The sequence below is a fragment of the Artibeus jamaicensis genome, unplaced genomic scaffold (assembly GCF_021234435.1).
Source record: "Artibeus jamaicensis isolate MK-2021 breed Jamaican fruit bat unplaced genomic scaffold, CSHL_Jam_final contig_519, whole genome shotgun sequence".
Taxonomy (NCBI): domain Eukaryota; kingdom Metazoa; phylum Chordata; class Mammalia; order Chiroptera; family Phyllostomidae; genus Artibeus; species Artibeus jamaicensis.
This window is the reverse complement of record NW_026521871.1, coordinates 16,713,124-16,732,759: the sequence shown is the minus strand read 5'-3', so window position 1 is coordinate 16,732,759 and position 19,636 is coordinate 16,713,124. Positions and strand designations below refer to the sequence as shown.

The 19,636-nt window shown below is 39.3% G+C and overlaps 1 protein-coding gene across 3 annotated transcripts in view; it reads left to right on the top strand.

Moving 5' to 3' along the window:
* The window catches only part of RAD18 (RAD18 E3 ubiquitin protein ligase), a 116,330-nt gene that overhangs the window by 74,935 nt on the left and 21,759 nt on the right, over positions 1 to 19,636 (top strand). For all 3 annotated transcript variants that reach the window (XM_053669310.1, XM_037134676.2, XM_053669311.1), the window contains exon 11: positions 1,073 to 1,247. In XM_053669310.1, coding sequence (XP_053525285.1) covers positions 1,073 to 1,247 — 175 coding nt within the window. The remainder of the gene's footprint in view (positions 1 to 1,072; positions 1,248 to 19,636) is intronic.

Here is a 19,636-nt window from a genome sequence, read left to right as displayed (position 1 = left end):
ACTCCTGTGATGTATGCTGTTCTCCCATATAACAAAAGCTTGTATCATTATTTCCGGAAAAACTCTGACTGTATGGACTTGGAAAGATTTTTTTGGAAGAATTTGTACTATTATTTTTCTATGAATTTTCTTTTTACAAAATCTTGACAATTCTTTTTAGTGTCTTTTGTTAAAGGTCACTTGCCTGTATAAGCACATGGGTGAGTGATGTGTGAAAGTTCTGCTTCTCTGTGAAACTCATGAATCAGGGCCCTATACTATTGGCGCTCATGGCCTGCATGTGAAGTGTAGTACTTACTCGGTTCCCGAATTGGAAAGACAGTACAGTCGAGATCCCAGCTGAGCTCCGAAACAGGCTGTGAGGGAGAGTCTTGAGCCCTGAGGAACCCTTCACTGATACTATTGTCTACACTCACGTCTGCAGCTATCTGGTCATACCCGCATGCCACATTCTCGTAAACATCGTGCCCTTATCTGCAATTAGAGACTTCAGAAATTGACAGTATGACACAGGGTGCCTAGAAATGTGACATGTATTGGATCAAACGAAACTATTGGATATGTCTGATTAGTTTTTCTTTTCAATAGTGAATATTAGATTCATCATAACAGACTTAGAAAAATGTCTAGATAAATACATTACCATATACAAGTCAGTGACAAATATTGTAATTGTTTTACTAATTGAATCTTTCATTTATGTTAATGTGTTTTTTATGTTTATCGGTGTTTTCTGGTCTGAATTTGTGGGAATTCTTTAGTAATACTGTAAATATTATAGAAGCCACATTAGAATTACAAGGTTCTTCCTACTGATTCAGAGGAGATTTTGGTTTTCAATTAATTAATCCGGAAACGCATGGAGTGGAAAATATAATTAGATGGCACCATTACAGTGTTGATTCTGATTTTCTGGCTGTCACTAGAGTTTTGGAATCGATGTTAAATAAACTTATATTTTACTAATACAAATAGGAATATTAAGTATTGTGGAAATAATAAATATGCAGAGGTACTAGGTTTTAAGGTACTCTTAAATGTTTCCTTATTTTTCTTCTTTTTTTCAATTTAGATCAGGAAGATAATAAAATGAAATTTTCAGAGATGCCCTTGGTAATAAACCACTTCTCTCAGTCAGAACTGGACTCCCCAGGGACCTTGGAGCCTGATACACCTGACGATTGTTCCAGTTGTACGGACATTGATGAAGACGATTTGTCGTCATCAGAGTCAGATTCATGCAACAGGTAAGAAACTTGCAGTAGGTGATTATTTTAAATGTCTCTTTCCTGGGTATGCTAAGAGAGGCACAAATAATTAGAAAACATCTTTGAAGCATGATGCAGTTCCTCAGTCTTCCACTTCAGGCTCCTTATACTGCTCCGTAGCATTCACAGTGATAGCAGGGCAGGGTGTGGGAGAGCAGCACCAGGGTGGTTTTGTTTTCTCCCCTGTAGCCTTTATGTAGGTATTTTTTCTGGAGTTGGAAAAGAGGGTATGATAGGCAATGAAATTTTTTGCAGAGACAATGAGTGGAGGAGATAAAGATAACTCTACTAGAAAACAGTGATAACCAGAAAGACAGTGCATAGGGAGGGTAAAACGAGAAGAATTTATTTGAACAAGTAGAAGCAATGGGGAAACTTAAAAAATGAGAGATTTGGAGGTAAGTAATTTTCCAATTGATTTTTTAAAAAGATATTAAAACAATTTTTAAACAAGTACATAGTGTTAAATCATCATCATACACACACACACACACTATTTTATGTTCTGGTATTTCACTTTATATGATAAATATTACCCATGTTTCTACATCATCTTGATAACTTTTCAATGGATGCAGTGTTCTCTTGTTTTACTCTACTGTAATTGACCAAACTCCTCAATTTCTTTTGGATATCTGCCTTTTCCTTAGCGTTCTTGTGTACCTAATGCTGTGGTAAAACTCTCTCTTAATGACCTTAGATATTTAAATTTTTTTACTATTTAAAAAAATTTAAATAGTGCTCTAGATTGATAGATTATGTCTAATTTGAATAATCAAGTTAAGAAGAAATTTTTTATAAGAAGAGCACAACCAAAGACTAATTGTTTTAGGAGTCCTGGTACACAGTTTCCGATTATAGAGAATCTAGTTTTAGGAAGGGAAGATCTTCTCACCTCACCCCTAATTTTTTCAAGATCAAAAACATGAGCTGAGTGCGGGAAAAACATGTGGTAGCCTCAGTTTTCTCTAGGAGTGTGGTAATGCCACACAGCTTTTCTAGATAGGACTGCTTGTCCAGTGGGTCCTTTTTATCTTTAAATGCAAGTCTTATAGGAATATAAAGTCACAGTGGAGGGATATCAGAGGTCAGGAGTTTTTAACCATATTCACAGGATGCTTGAATGTTTCAGAATGCTTGGAACATAAAATGGGACATTTTTATGAACTTGGGGTGGGAATGGAAGAAAGTAAAAGGGGAAACACATGGCAGCCGGCATATTTACCTGTTGGGAAATAGGATGAGTTTATAGGCGGTCTTGGCCTCGGACAGACTTATTAACATCACTGAAGAGGATTATTAAACCACTTTTTAAAATTTTAACATAAGCTTTTACATTTTGTCACATTTTTATTAGTTATGCATATGTATATTTATACACCCATACACCCATGACCAGATGACCTACTAATTGCAGAGTAACAGCTTTATGAGATAGAATTTACATACCATACTGATGAATTTACATCAGTCATTTAAGTATACAATTCATTGGTTTTTAATACGTTCACAGAATTGTACAGCCATCACCGCAAATTTAGAACATTTTCATCACATTCTCTTTTGGGGCACATTTTATTGTGCCCCAAAAGAAATGACATACCTATTAGCATTCGCTCCTCATTTCCTCCCAACTCTGCCAGCCCTTGGCAACCACCAATCTACTTAAGTTTGCCTATTCTGGACTTCCTGTCAAGATGGCAGCATAGGAAGACATGGCTTGTCTCTTCGCACAACCACATCAAAATTACAACTAAAACATAGAAAAACCATCACTCAGGAGTGTCAGAAGTCTAGCTGAATGAAAGTCTGACAACTACGAAATCAAATTGAATGGAAGTCTGACAACTATGGAATTAAAGAAACTACATCCATCTAGACTGGTAGGAGGGGCACAGATATGGAATGGGCTGGTCCCACACCCACAATGATAAAAATTTGGGAGGGATATTTCAGGAGTGAGAGTCCCAGCCCCACACCAGGCCCCCATCCTAGGATCCAGTGCCAGGAAGATAAATCCCCACAGCTTCCGTCTGCAAAAACCAGCAGGGATTGTGTTGGTGGAAGAAACTGCTGGGGCTCCAAGCAATTCCTCTTAAAGAGCCCACATACAGACTCAGCTACGCAGACTTACTCCCTCTGAGCTCCATCACCGGTGTAGCTACTTGAGAGGTACCAGTGGCATACAGGTAGAAACTGAAGTGTCTGGGCATCAGCGTGAGCACAGGCCATTGCCCCTTTGCTAAACCCTCCCCCCACGGACTAAGGAAGCTGCTGCCCTATCTGAGACCCCATCAACTTGGCTAACACTGTTTGACCTACCTTGGAGATCCCCAGAGGCTCTGTCCCACCCAACTTACAGGTCCTTGCAAGCTTCTTTTCCATAAGAATGGCTGGTCTTGGCTCTTAAATCCTATCAAACATGCAACAGCGGGCTTCAGTGAGCCCTATCAGCAGCCAGATTAGATTCAAAGCTTGGCTTCATCAGGAAATCCCCGAGCCCAGCGCAAGGAGCAACCACCTCAGATTGCTGTACAGCTCAGTCAGTGTGGCCCTGAGTGAAACACAGGTAGGGTCTGACCTTGGACTGCATCACCCAGGAAACCCCAGAACCTGTGTACCCAGTGGACAGCTACATACCACGTTGGAGCACCACCACCCTGCCCGCCCCTGCACACCTGATCCTCCACTGGCAGCGGAGGTTGGTGGTTAAGGGGTCACCGTCCTTGGAGCTGACTGGCCTGGCTAAATCCCTCCCATTGACCTGCCAGCAACAATCAAAGCTCAACAACAAAAGGAGGGTGTACTCAGCCCACACAAAGAACACACAGCTTGGTGAGAGGGGAGACTGGTTCCTCTGGGACAGCCAATACATTAGGCCACACTACCAAGACAGGGAGTCATAGCAGCTCTACCTACTAGAAACAAACACAGGGAGGCTGCCAAAAGGAGGAGGCAAAGAAACATGGGCCAAGTGAGCAAACAGGTCAGAACTCCAGAAAAAGAGCTAAATGAATGGAAATAAGGAGTCTAGCAGATGCAGAGTTAAGTTTGTCTATTCTGGACACTTCTTATGAATGGAATCATGGTGGTCTTTCACAACTAACTACTTTGTCTTAGCATAATGTTTGCAAGGTTCATCCATGTTGTGTCATATTTCAGGAATGTATTCCTTTTTATCATGGCATATCATTCCATTGTATGGATGTATTTTTTATGTATTCATTTATTAGTTGAGGGACATTTGGGGTGTTTCTAATTGCAGTTTTAACAAGGAGAAAAGTCACTGAATTTGCTTGTGCACTTTGGGAACTTAGCTGTAGAGACCACATCAAAGATTTCGCCTGGCTTGCCTTGAGAAAGTGCAGTGTCTGCTGCTCATCTAAATTATGAATAAGTTCTAGACACATTGTAAAGATTAAATATGTTAATCTTTTACATTATTATTTTATTAGTACTCTTTTATACTCCCCTTTTCATTTTCCTGTCATGTTGTTGGTTTAAGATACTTAAATTTAAAAGGTGGAGTCTCTTCCTAATATAAGACCTAGAAATTTATATGATCTTAAGGGAGAGTGGGATTGAAGTGAGCCTTTACTAGCATTTGTTTTGATACCAGGACAGACCACTTGGCAACTGATTCAAGCTGTCAAGAGGTAATTATGCAGCAGGAAGCAGAGATGGTGAAGCAGGAAAGTAGTAGATTTACTGTTGAGTGACTTTGGGTCAAGAACTACCAGGCTGTCAGAGATTCAGTCTTTTGAAGTCTCTTTCCCTATAAAATATCTCAGATCTATTAGGAAGATGAAATGAGGTAATAGATGGGAGGGTCTTTGATAAATATATGATTATTAATCTATAGAGATCAAATCAATTACATTTTCTTCAGTAATGCTGCAAAATTTGGGATTCTATGGCTGGACATTTCAGAAATGCTTTTACAGCCTTCAATTTCCTCATTCTAATTTTCAGAGTAAATCCCAAAATTTATTTTTTTCCTACTTCCGTTCTGAACTTTGGTAGAGAAAGTTGTGAGCCTGGTTTGATGAGTTCCATTCAAAATTCACTTAATTTGGCCAAGTTAGGTGCTCACTACTGAGGTGGAGTCTTCTGACTTACTCCTTATTACGTTTCTCCTGGCATCTATTCCAACCCCTTTACTATGTCTGCTTCTTCACTTTCAATGGACACCTGTCTCCCATCTGGTTCACCAAGTCCAGGTAATCTGCTCTGTCTCCAGGTCTGTCTTTTCAACCTAAGGTTTCTTGAATTTTTTTACCTCTTCATTCCTGTTAATTGTAAGAGAGAGACATAATTCTTAAGACATTCCTAATAATTCTTCTTTCTTGTCAATAATGAGGTAAAGACATACTGGTTCTTAAGAATGAGTTGTCCATCTCCTATCAGACATTGCTCCATCAATCATAACCATCCTTTAAGTTTGCTTTTGGTTGGCGCCTTTCTCTCAGCCCTTCCTCTGGCCTCTGTCTTCTCTTATTCTTCCCACTAAGTGGGAAGTAATTTCACCTTCCTCTGAATTCCAAAGCAGTTTATCTAAGTCAAATCCTAGCCTGTATTATAGTTACTTGAATAGCTTTGCCATTTTATATATATATATATATTTATTATTATTATTATTTTTTTAGATTTTATTTATTTTTAGAAGGGAGGGGAAGGAGAGAAGGAGAGAAATATCAATGTATTGTTGCCTCTCGTGAGTCCCCTGCTGGGAACTGGCCTGCAACCCAGGCATGTGCCCTGACTGGGAATCAAACTGCGATCGTATGGTTCGCAGGCCCGCGCTCAATCCACTGAGCTACACCAGCCAGGGCTGCCATTTTTATTATTATTCATCAGAGACCTTATGAATTGAACATTTAAAATTCTCCTGTGAAGACTTGTTACAAGACCTTTATGAGATAAATGAGTTTTTGAATCTAATATGTACGTTTTTTGTTCTACATTTTAATGTTTGACATGGTGATGGGTCTTATAATCAATAAGACAGCTCTAATCACAACGGTAATCCATGTGCTGTGTGATTGCTAGTCACTAGCAGGTCGTCGTGATGTGCCTGCCTGTGTGTGAGCATCCTGGCTTTCCAGGCTGTTATCACTCCCTCTGAGTTACAGGTGTTCATTCTTAGCGCGATACATTAGTTTGTCATTTAAAGCATCTTCAAGAAAATAATGAAACAAAGATGTTATTGTGTATGAAAAAGTCACATTGTAAAGAGAAGTGCAGTAGGGCCTAAGTTGGATGTTATCAAGGTGGTATTCATTATTGTGACCACAATTCCTTATTTCTTGCAAAACAATCAAATGATTTATAAAAAAGAAGATACCCACAAGTATGTGAAGACACATTACATTTTGCTAACGAGCTGTGTGCACAGGATTGCCTGTTTGTTACATGATTGACTAAAGGCAGGAGAAATGGAATAGATGGGAGAAATTTCAAAGTAATAGCAGCATGACTGATTCACCTGTTGCAAAGGACTGTTGTAAGGGTGTTGCACATCAATTTGTCAGACTCTTCTTACTGTCTTTGAACAAGAGCTGTTTATATTCCAATCACATGCAGTGTGATTGAGGAAAGCAGTAAAAAATTATGAGTTCAGTTTCCAGATGTGCCATTACCTTAGATGAAATTTCTGGAGACAGTGGTTGAGTGCCAGTGCTCTTAAGTGGTGCAGATGATGACTTTGTGAGGGAAAACTCAGATATTATACAGTAAATCCTTTCTCTAGCTCTGGCTATACTGTCAATAAAAGATGAAAGCAAAAAAGAAAAGAAAACTCAGACGTTACAAGTACTGACTCAAAACGTGATGGAGAGCTGGGCTGTGAATATAAAGACATTTTAGGAATATAACCAATTTATTTTAGTTGTTTTCTATGTACAACAGTGGTATAAGCTAAAAAACTATACCTATGTATGTGTAAAAGAACTTTCTGCACACTAATGTAAAATTAAATTTTAGTAAAAAAGGAAGTATTATGTCATCATTAAATTGTCCTCAATTTTTTCTCTGTTAGTGGCATAAAATAATGGTTCATTTTGCTATCATGACTGTTTTAGATTTTTGAAATGCAGTATTTGAATATGAATAAGATCCCTGATTCACTTCAAATGTAATTTCACCTCGTTTAAAATTCAGAAAGTATGATGGCTGGGCTAGGGGGAAGTGGTGGGGAAAAAATAAATTAAAAAAATTCAAAAAGCAGGTTATAATACTGGTTGGTGCTCACCTGGCATAAAACTGTTCCAAAGTATAGCAACCCATTGGTCAGTGCCAGTGTTGTTTAGTGACTCTGAAACAGGGTTGTCAGACTTATTTTCACTGGGAGCCACATCAGCCTCACGGTTGCCCTCAAAGGGCCAAATGTAATTATAGGACTGTATAAACATAAATACTCTTAACAGTTAAGTGAGAGCTCAGTGCTGCCACCAGGTAGAAACGAGGTAACAAGCCAGATAAAAAAAACAAGGTGGGAGACCCTTGGGCCTTGTGTTTGCCACCTGTGATTTAAAACTAAACAGTTAAAAGAGATACCCACTTGATTAGGGTAAGTAACATAGAAATCAGAAAGAAAATTCAAAGTGAAAAGGGACTCTCCACAACCAAATGCTTGTAGTACAATCAGTGATAAGTTGTCTTTATTTATCTGGTCCAACTTGTTTTTCATAATATTTAGGCATGCAATAGCAGACGGATGGGGCACTGCACTTAGCAGCTTTGTAGAGATCTTTTCCAACTCTAAAATTCAATAATCCTGTCGTTTTTGACAAGTGTAACAGTTGATAAATTATCTGTGTTCTTCTACCATTTGGCCATTGCAGATCATGAATCAGTCTTCTAAAATTATATTTATTCCTTGTATATTGAAGTATATCTATGTTTATCCCTTTTTTAATAATTTTCTAAAAGTTTTTTATGATAGTTTTGTTGGTTTTATTGTAAAACCCTAAATTTTCAAAAGAAAGTACTTGTAAATTTAGGTGTTATACATGTTTATTGTGAAAAATAGAAAATTTAGACAAAACAAATAAAATTTTGTTATTTTATCAGCCAGAAGTAACTTCAGTTAACACTTCCATATGTACATTCTTCTAAAGACATAAGGATAAATAGGTAGATAAGTAGATAGATAGATAGATAGATAGATGAGCATTTTTTAAACAGAGGGGTCATAATGTTTATAATTTTTAGTGCCTTTTGTCTCTGAGAAACGTCATGCTGTTACAGGGCTGATGTGAGTATAGATAGATTGTGAGTTTTGAGGTTTTGTTTTTTTGATTCCTGCAGTCATGCAGGAATACAGAAAATAGATTTTACTATTATTGAATAAAGATGTTGGTTTTCTTAGTGTTAAGGCAGTAATCAAGACATAATGTGGCAGACTGACAACTAAGAGTAACCTTATTTTAAGATCCAGTAGAGGGTACATAAAATTTAAATAATTGTTAGGATGAAGTTGTTTTGATGCTAACTTGATTCTGAACTTTTAAGTACTTCTTTTAGAATTTGAATTACTAATTTTATGTTGATTCTCTTCTTGCCAGCCTGAAGACAAAGGATAAACAAATTGATAGGAATTTTAGATTTTTATACCATTTCTTGCTAGATGATTTCCAGGAGTTCGAGAGACTTGTCCAGATTTCTGTAAATTAACTTATTGTTCTCCTTAATCAAGAAGAGAGAGCTTTTGTTCCTCAAGTTTTGGCAAGTAGAAAAAATTGCATTTTTATCGTGTGCTGAGTTACAGGAAAAGATGCTTTTGATTATGACCCCAGAGGGGAAGCTTTATCTTCATGCAGAGATGAGTAGTAGTCATGCTTTTCTTTGGAAGAACCTTTAGATCATTATTTAAAAAAAAAACCAAACTTGTTCTTTTTAGTTCTAGGCAAAACAAGTTAAAAAGAGACATTGTTTTTTTGGCATTACTGGAGAAACTTGAATAAGCTCTATCTATAGAGTAGGTAATATCTCAATATTCAGTTTCCTAATTTTGATCATTTATCGTGGTCCTGTGAAGGAGTGCACCTGTTCTTAAATGCATGCTGCAGGGCAAATGGGGCGTCATGGCTGCAGCTCACCCTCAGTGGTTAAAAATGTAGTGTGTGTGAACATGTGCTCCCTGTATGTGTGCACACGTATGTACAAGAGAACAACAAAACAAATGTGACAAGATGTGAACCACTGGAAAATCTGGGGGAATGATAACGAGTCATTTTTTATAGATTCGACATTATTCAAATTTTGAAAATTTTGAAGAGTCCTTGTTGATAATCAAAGGAGTTGGTTTATACTGGGAGATTCTATAACAGAAAGATTTATATTTATGGTTTATTGACCAAAAAAGGTGGTAGCCACAGGTGTGCATGACGTGGTGAACGTGTTTTTTATTTGTTTTAGTCAGTTCAGGCCTCACCCAGCGTGGTTATCCCGCTGTGGTGTGAGAGTGCCTGGACTCATGCAGTGGGGACTGGGATTTCAGCGTTCACAGAGACCAGACAGTCTCACTGCTTGGTAACCGTGAACCTTCTCATAGATGCCAGGGGTTGGTCATAAAGGAACCTGCGTCAGATAAGGTGTGAATGAATACATTTTAACTTTTCACTGTTCCTGGCCTGCTGAGTTCGCAGCCCCGACTCTGTGTAGGAAGTCTGGTATAAGCACAAGCACAGAGCGCAGGGCACTTGGACAGAAAGACTAGTTAACCATGGGCCATGAGTTTAATATGTTTTTGTACAACTTTTTCTTCACTTGTAGCAGCTTTGGATGTGCTCTCTCCAGAATTCTTAAGAGCAAGAGGGCACAGGACAAAAATGTGAAGAAATCATGATTACCATTTGTTGGGAAATTTAAGTAGTTAAATTCTAGCCTTTCTGAAATTCTGAGAAAATAGAAGAATGATGGGGAGATCTTAAGGGAAAAGGTGCCATGGTTACATTCACCTAAGGAGTATCGAGGTACCGGTACCATCAGCCTGTTGATAAGACCAAGCCGAATGCATAGCTTAGTGAGAAGATGGGGAAACACTACCTTTATCATCAGAGTAGCCTCTTAGAGCCGAAAGAGCAAAGTTGAGATGTGTATTGAGATTTTGAAGTTTGGTTTCAGACAGGTCTTTCAATGCTGGTCTTGGTTAGCATTGGGTAAGCCTTGTAGTTCAGAATCAGTGGATACTGTGAGATGGGTTTTGAGATGAGGGGTTCAAAGAGTCTTGTGGGCATGTCTCTGATGCTTTCTCCTGAAAATCCAGTGGCTCTGGTAGGAAGTTTCTGACTTAACAGTTACCTTTCTGGACAAGAGTCTGCTGGATTGGTAAAGTTATATTGATGAAATGGTGGATGGTAAAGTCTTATTATTGCAGGCAGTGTGGTGTGTGTTTTCTTCAAATGCTGTTGGAGTGCTAAGGGTGTTGCATGGGTTATGTTGGTCAGTCCACAGGCAAACCCATTTTAGAAAGGCGGAAACAAAAGGTCAAAGCAGTGAATAAGTTGCATGGGATGCGGCAGTACAAGGGTTGGAACCCAGGTCTAGCTCTGTTTTGAACCTCAGGGCCCAAGTTCATTCTCCTGGCTGATAGTGATGCTATGGCCAAGCTGGCTTGCTCTTAACATTTTTGAAAGAGTCAAAATATGCAATTCTTGAAATGGATTGGTTTCCTTAGACCCCTCAAGGTAAGTCCCCAAGTCAGGAATTTGAGTGGAAATGGTTAATTTGGAAGGTGAATAAACCATGTCAGGGAGTGAGGAAGTGAGGCAGGAAAAAGAATGCCCAGCATTTACAGGGGCATGTTTTCAAATCAGATGTCACTTTGAGCAACTGGAGTTTAATTCATCTGGGAATTGGGGGCTGGTTTAAAACACTCACCTGAATTATTCCACCCAAGGGTCATGGGGCAAAGGGACCAGCCATTTGGTTGGGGGCTGCTATCTGCTGCTTCCAGCCTCCCATGCTGGCAACAGCAGACTCGAGCAGCAAGAGGACACCTCAGGCAAAGGCACTGCAGTTGGAAGTCAAGTTTGATACACTGAGGTGCCAAGGGCAAGGGCATAGGGGTAGGGTACCAAAGGGATCTGCCAAGGCAGCGATTCCAACTGAAGACAGGAAAATGGTTGGGTTTTCCATATGCTTTATTAACACATGTGGAGTGCTGTAGGTTTTTGCCTGTCTCTCTTGCTCAAGAGAACATAGGAATGTATGTGGGGGTTCCAGAACTCTTTGCCCCTCTGTGCACCTGCTACCCAGCAGGCTGGCTTGTCACTTCTAGGAAAGGAAAAGATAAGGATGCCTGGAGCTGTTGAAGAAGTGATAGGCAAGCAGATGTTGGGTGTGGGGTGAGGGGAGAAGGGGACAGAGTATCCAGAAAGCTCTAAGACAAAAATGCATCTACAAACTGGTGGACAAAAATGTGCTTTTTGGTGAGGAGCAGTTTACTTTTTCATCTTTTGTGATAATAAACCAAAGTGCGAAATAATTCCTCATCAAACTGAAGTTTATCAACTTATCAAATAACAATATCTTGGCCTTAGGCAGAAAATCACAAGCAGAGAACTACCCATAGTTCTTCCATTGCCAAGTATATGTTTTTATTACCCTGCTTTGTGTCTCCTTAACAGAGATTGGAGCACTGTTAATGGGCCATGTGGTGGGTGTGGACATACCACCCACTTCTGGAGATACTGTGTTGTGGGTGGCAGAAAACACCTGCTGGTCTTTTTTTAGACCAGATCTCCTTAGAGAAGGACCTTATTAATAGTTCCCAGTGTGTGTGACTTTTGACCCTCCTTGGACATTATTCAGGGGGGGGAAAAAGCCAGCCTTCTATTTGGCACATCTAATGATAATTATTATTATTTTTTAAAATTTTATTTAGTTATTTTTCAAGTACAGTTTTTTGCCTATTTCTCCCATCCCAGCTCCCCCCGCCCCGTCTCCCCACCTCCCTCCCATTTCCTCCCCCCCCAGTCCTCATCCCTGTGTCTTTCATACTTGTTCCTCTAATGATAATTATTTTTTAAAAAATTTTTTACGCAGAATTGTTACTTTTGCTTAAGAATTAGAAAGGAGTATTTTGAAGTGCACTTATCTGTACTGTTTGGTTTGTACTGATGTATGGACCTTAAATATTCCTCTAATATGTATTTGCTGAAGTTTCTCATGGACTTGTTTCAGGTGACTTTTCTATATTCCTATACATCTGCAGCAGCTTAGCATGATTTTTTCTGTTATGTTCGTGATGTGCCCTGTCTGGTAAATGAGAATCAGTTCCTCGCTGCTGGAGTGGGAGATTGCAAGTAAAGTAAGGCAAAAAGTATTCATCTGTTACTAGATTCGAACTGGAGACCTTCATATGAACTGATGTTTATCTTAATATAGATTGAGGTGGATACATACAGAAATACTGATAGATCTGTGCATATAATAAGTTAGCCAGGTACATACATGTGTGTCCTCGCTCTGTGAGCTGCCGGGGCCAAGCAGTGCACTGATCTTGGTTTCTGACGGCATTCTCCAGTGTAAGGAACCAGTGCTTCTCGCAGAAGTGGCTGATTCCATGGCTGGGGCAGGAAGCAAGAAGTGCTAGAAAAAGTAGGAGAGATAGACAGGAGGGGGAAAGGGAAAGGAATGGAGAAGAGGAGAAAACAAACTCCTGACTAACAGCCACTGCCTTAGCCAGGAAGTAATGGTAACAGCAGTGCCGTGTTGACAGCATGCTTTCCTGGTGCACGGTGATGGGAGTCGCACTTCACCTCTGTGGTCTTCCTCCCCGAACTCGGTGACCTCAGTCCAGCGGTGAGAAAACATCAGACTCCACTGAGGGCCACTCTACAAAATGCCTGACTAGCACTTTGATAGAAACTATCAAGGTTGTCAAAACAAGGGGTGTCTGAGAAACTCTTACAGTCTAGAGGGTCCTAAGGAAATGTGACAACTAAATGCAATGTATCCTTGATGGGATTCTGGGACAGAAAAAGGACATTAAGTGAATACTGAAGAAATGCAAATGAAGTGTGACATTTAGTTAATAATATATTATTGTTGCTTCATTGGTTATAATTAATGCATTGGACATTAGTCTGATTGGGATGTTAACAATATAAGTAAATAGGTGTGGGGCATTGGGAACCTTCTTTACTATCTTCGCCATTTTCCTGCATTTTAATTTTATTCTAAAATAACTTTATTTTTTAAAAAAGCATATTACATTATAATAAAGAGGGACATGGTGTGAAAATATTTAAAGAATGTGTTGAATATTGGAAAACCAAAGTCATCAAAATGCTATTTTCTTAAGTGGCACATTGGACACTATTTCTGGGTTGTAGTAAATTTACTTATTAAGTATTTTTTAATTTAATATTAGATGTTAATTTAGTTACATAGATTAATTAATAAACCCTGTTTTAATGCATTCTATAAAATGCATTGTCTTATACATATTAAAATTTAATTAAAAAATACAACATGAGAGAAGAATTCTGTTTTCCTCCCTGTTGTCTTATTTTTCAAATCAGTATTGCTTTTTTGTGGTAATATTTCTACTGTTTTATAGAACGGTTTCACCTCAGAGGTTGTGACACAGCCTTTACGTTTCATCCTAGGAGACAATCCATTGCACAGTACTCCTCGTTCTCGCCAGTCAGCATGTTCTTAGTAGTGACTGTAGAGTTGCAAAAGCAATTTGAACAGTGATCCTCCAAGAACAATGTGAAAGTACAAATAGTTTTGTCTTTTCTCTAGTATTATTGCCAAAGAATATTTGCTGTTAAATAATGTTTTCTTTTTCTCTCAGGCAGTTCATGTTGGCAACTTTGGAGTTTTTTTATGCTTTCTGTTGGGTAATCTAATGATCCTTATAATAGCTTTTGGTTGTTGTTTTATAATTCTTCATTTTTCGACATTGTGAGTCAATCCTAGGTGGCAAAAGTTTTTGGTTTTACTAAGTTCATGGACTGCCATGATGTAAAGATCCTCTGTACAATTACTTTGAGCCCTTCGATTTTCTTTATCAGGAAAGAGTTTTAGAATTCCATAGTGGATTATTACTTGTGTATCTAAAGTGCTTATAGAATTTGGAAGTTCCATTCAGGCTCCTTACTTTCCAAATGGTATCTTCATGTCGTGGCTTGTAGCCATGTCTGATCGTCACCTGAGGTTCGGGTACGAAGACTAGTGTTGATAGTTTGATTGACATGACATGGTAATACTTGCTTATGGTTGAATTTTACAAACTGTGTTTTCCCCTTTTATTTTATTTTATTTTTGAAGTTTTTACGTATTGTAGTGGGTGGGGGATGGAGAGAGACAGAGAGATTTGTTGTTCTGCTTATTTATGTATTCATTGGTTGATTCCTGTGTGTGTTTTAAGCTCTGCATCAGATAGGTTGTCTGTCTCCCTGTTGCTTAGCTCTTTTTCTGGAGTTTTGCTCTGTTCTTTCATTTGGGCCATATTTCTTTGTCTCAGTGCACCTGGTATGTTGGAAGGGGCAGAGCCTTAGGTATGCACCTGGGTGAGGCAAGCCTCTTTGCTGCATTGTGGCGCTGTTGGTGGGGGAGGGGTCAGAGAGGGAGCCATACTGCTTGCTCACTCCGCATTAGCCCCCCTTTCCAATGAACTCTTCTGTGAGACTGGGAGTTTCTCCTGCCTTTGCAACCCCCACAGGATTTTACAGTGAGAGGTTTTGAGTCTTTAGTTTTCTAGTCAGCCAGCTCCTGCCTCACCTGTGCAGTCCACTGCCTTGCGGCAGGTCCTCTCTGCCCCTCCTATTGGTCTGGATGGATGTTTCTTTATCTCCTTGGTTGTCAGAGTTCCATTCAGTTTGATTTTCTGGCAGTTCTGGTTATTTACTGTTTTTAAATTGTTTGTTATCCTTTTTTTGGTTGTGTGAGGAAGTGAAGTGTTTCTGCCTATGCCTCCATCTTGGGTGGAACTCCACTACTTTTGATTTTCAATCAGAGGAACAGGTGTTATGAAGGCTCCTCAGAGACCTAACTTGGAACCTGGGAAAAAGGCACATTAGGATGAAATAAAAACATTTTCAAGTTAGAAGGTACTTCAGGAAGTCGCTAAATATGGTAGCTTCATGTCACAGGTAGGGAAATGGAGGCCCAGAGGGCTAATGTAACTTATTTTAAGTCATTCAGTGGATAGAGTTGAAACCAATAAATCTTAGCCCATGTTCTTCCCCATCGTAATGTGAGTTACATCAGAAATTTTGTATTGGGCACCATTGTTTCCTTTATTAGGAGCATTTTAATGGAGTTGTTCAAAATATCAGTTAGACATAGAATGACTATTTGTTTCGGTTTCCCTGAGATAAGCTGGTTTCCATTTCTTGTCTTGGCATCGTTGTTGATGGCACCCGTGTTGCCCTCCAGAATGCCTGGGTCTAGGTGCTGCATCTTATGGTTGCCTTGCCAGAAGGACAAACAGTGCTAATGTGCACGCCTTCTCCGTTCCCTTCACTCCCACACAGCTGGTCACACTCTGGAGCATGGGTGCATATGAAGTTGCTGACACTGCACACTCCGGTTGATCTGCCACGTAAGTGGTACACATTGTTCTTGTGCCTCAGAGATTCAGGCGTTAAAGCGTGATAGGCCTCAGCTGCAGAGGCCTATCTGGATTTTTTTTTTTAGGTGATTTTGTAGAAGTTGGTTGTAGAAGCCTTTAAGCTTTCATTGATGTGTGCTTAGGTATGCTTTTCTTGCCCTAGTAAGTACATTTTATTAGCCATTTATTACCTGTATGGGTAACAGTATGAATGAAAATTCAAAAATACGTATCAGACAATTAAAAGCTGGGGCAAATATAAGTTGGGAGCAATAATTATTTCTCATACCCTAGGTCATTTAGACAAACCCTTCATTTTATGTGGAGACAATCACAGAGAAGTTCAGTGTCCACTGCCTAAAATCCAGCAAGATAAGGTGGTTTTAAAATTCTTTCCCCCCTTGAACATCATAAGACTGGAATTTTATGGCCTGAGCTTGGACTAGATACTGGGTTTCCCTGGTTTGGATGGCTGGTATTGGCCAGGCACCCCACATGTGCAGAGCTGAACGTGTGTTCTCAGCAGGGGCAGCTGGGCGAGCTGTGTAGAAGCTGGCCTGCTCGTGCAGAAGACACGCTGATCTCTTCATGAGCTACCTGCCCCGCTCCCAGTCCCTGTTATGGAAGAAATGTGTGATCAAGTGAAGGCTTCTTCAGTGGTAGAAGGAATTTCCATCCCTGAGGTTTTCTTGTCCTTTAATTTGTTTCTTTTCATGGGCTCCATGTTATAACCTGTTAATGATTTTGTTATCTTTTAGTAGTTGGGTTTTATTTTTCAATTATTTACATTGCCGACAGTCTAAAAAGCAAAACAAAATGAAGCATCGTGACTTTGTCTCCCTGCCCATTTAACTTGAGAATTTAATTTTGTACCTAGTTTTAGCAGTGGAAGTTTTGCTAATTAAAATAATTTTTTTTAATTAGACTCTCAGAGTTGATGCCTTCTTTTGTTTTTCCAATGTGTAAGTTAAACATAAGCACAGATGTTTTAATTATCTCTCTAAATTCACCTAATGTCTTTGTATTTCTCTTCCTTAAGAAAACAACCCACAGTACTTTTCTTCACTTTTTATAAGGATTTAAAGTGATTGGCCTAAAAGGTATGCTTCTCTGTAATACAGCGGTTCCCAACCCTTTTCCTGGCACACAGAAAATCATAGTGTTTGCGTGTCAGAAAGAGGCGATGCTGGAGGCCAGAGGCTCCTGCTGTGGGCTTCAGAACTCTTTGGCTGTTCTAGGTCTTTTGTATCTCCATGTAAACCTGAAAATCAACTTGCCAATTGCTTAAGAAAAAAAAGTTTGCTAGAGTTTTGGTTGCAATTACATAGAATTTATAGACCAACTTGGGGATCAGTTGACATCAATATTAATCCAATTCAGTATGGTCTTGTTTGTATGTTTTAAAAGAATGACCTTAGATGCCGTGAAAAATGGATGGAGGCTAGAGGTGATTTGAGAGTGGAAGTGGGGAGACCAGTAAGGTTTTTGTGACGATCTCTTCCAGGGTGTATGGCGGAGTGGATCACAATAATAGCAGTGAAGATAGAAATGGGGGGCATGTATTTTGGAGGTAGGATTGGCAGAACTTGAAGATGTCTTGGATATGATAAGCAAGGAAAAGCTCAACATCAAGGATGAATCCTAAATTTTTGGCTTCAGCAACTGGGTGAATGGTGGTCCTGCCTGGCTGCTTTCATTTTCTTAACGGAGGTGAGGCCAGTTTACCAGTAGAGAGCGGGCTGGGATGGCGGGTAGGCAATTTGAGAAAGTCTTTGCGAGTGAGAGAGGGAACATGCCAGATAAGTGTTGTAGGATCCTCTGGTAGCAAGCGTTGCCCATTTGAGATTTGTGGTCAAGAATTTTAAATGAGATTAGTCTGGTGATAAAGTCAGATAAATAGGTGTTCGTTTTCATGTTAATTGCTGGTGTACAGCTCAGACTAGGCAGCTAATTGGGGTTAGCCACGGTTCCCACATTGGTTACAGGGGGCAGTGTGGGGTACTAGAAGGAAATCAGACAAATCTGACTTTGGATTGCTATCAGAATTAAAGTTAAGATACATGTAATAGATGCTTCTTTGGAATTCTTTTTGATCCACTGAGAAAAATTTCAATATATATCTTTAAAAAAAGGTTAAGTTTCAGATACGCTAGTGAAAATATCTGACAATGAAAGAAGACATGCTAATGTATTTTCTTATCCTTTATAGCATTTAATAGAACCTTTTAAAAAACATTCAAGAATAGATACTCATTTTGCACACCTGGAGACTGAGAAGGAAAGGACCCACAAACCCACTAGAAAAATGGGCAAAAGTCATACCTGTTTGATGAAAGAGAAATGCTAATTACATCATTTCTCATCTGTTGAGGTTGGCAAAAATCTTAACATTTGCTAATATACTCTGCTGGAAGGCCGTGGGGAAATACACTCATCTAGTGCTGGTTGCGGTGCGACATGGTACAGTCCCTAAGGAGAGGAATCCAGTGAGATCAGCCGAAAGCACTGTTGTTTTTGCCTTTTACCTGGTATTCCCATGAGCTTGTCCTACAGATGCACCTACACTGCACACCTGCAGAAATGACCTGTGCTCAGGGCTGTTCATCGAGTCATTGTTTGTAACGGCAAAAGACTGGAACCTACTCACGTTTTCATTACCTGGCACTGGTTGGTTAAACTACAGTATATCCACACAATGAAATACTGTGCAACTGTCAAAAAAGGAAAATCTCTCTGTTAACATGGAGAGATTTCCAGGATCTGCTTGGAAGTGAAAAGGCCAAAGTTCAGAACAGCATACATAGCATTCTTCTTCATTTTTCTAAAAAGGGAGGAAAGGATGTATACTTGCATTTAGTTTTGTGCAAAGAAACACCAGAAGAATAAACAAACTAATAAGTGATTAATAAGTGATTACTTGTTGGAGATGAGGGGGGACGGGTTGGCCAGGGCCAGAGGGGGAAGTGAGACTTCTCGGTGCACTGCATTTTAGGTCATTTTGACTTTCAGCTATGTAAATGTGTTAGTCTACTTTACACACAAAAAGAGGCGCTTTAAAGTAAGGTTTTGGAAATCATCACTTTCTTTATCAATGTCATTGTTGTAAATTGGTTAATAAAGTTTGGTGATGCAGGCAGTAAGGTGAGACACATATATTAATGGGATTTTGTAATTGGGAGGACATCTAATTTGTTAGAAAAATTGCAAAATAAGATTATGTTTCTGGTCAAATGAAAAGAAAATAGTATCTAAAGAAAACACCAGAGTAACTGAACAGTGACCTAAGTTGTAAGTATCTTTCTATAATTCAGTGATAGCTTTGTAATTTTAAAAAATCCTTATAATTGCTTTTGGAACATTGACATATTACACTTGGACTTTTTAAAAGATTATTTATTTGTTTGTTTGTTTGCTTTTAGATAGAGAGGTAGGGGGAGAGAGAGGGAGAGAAACATCAGTGTGTGGTTACCTCTCTCATGCCCCACACTGGGGACCTGGCCCGAAACCCAGGCATGTGCCCTGACTGAGAATCAAACGGGTGACCCTTTGGTTCTCAGGCCGGCACTCAGTCCACTGAGCCACACCAGCCAGGGCTACACTTGGATTTTTAACTGTTAAAATGTGGCATTTAATGAATTTAATGTTGCCACAAAATCTTTTTCTGCTAACATGCGTGACCTTTTTGTATTTTATTATGTAGCCTTTTGTCTGGGAACATTTATGAACTTCAGGTTACTCCAGAAAGCTAAATGGTGCATCTTGTTTCAGGTGGTAAATTTTGTTTGTTGACATTTTTTAG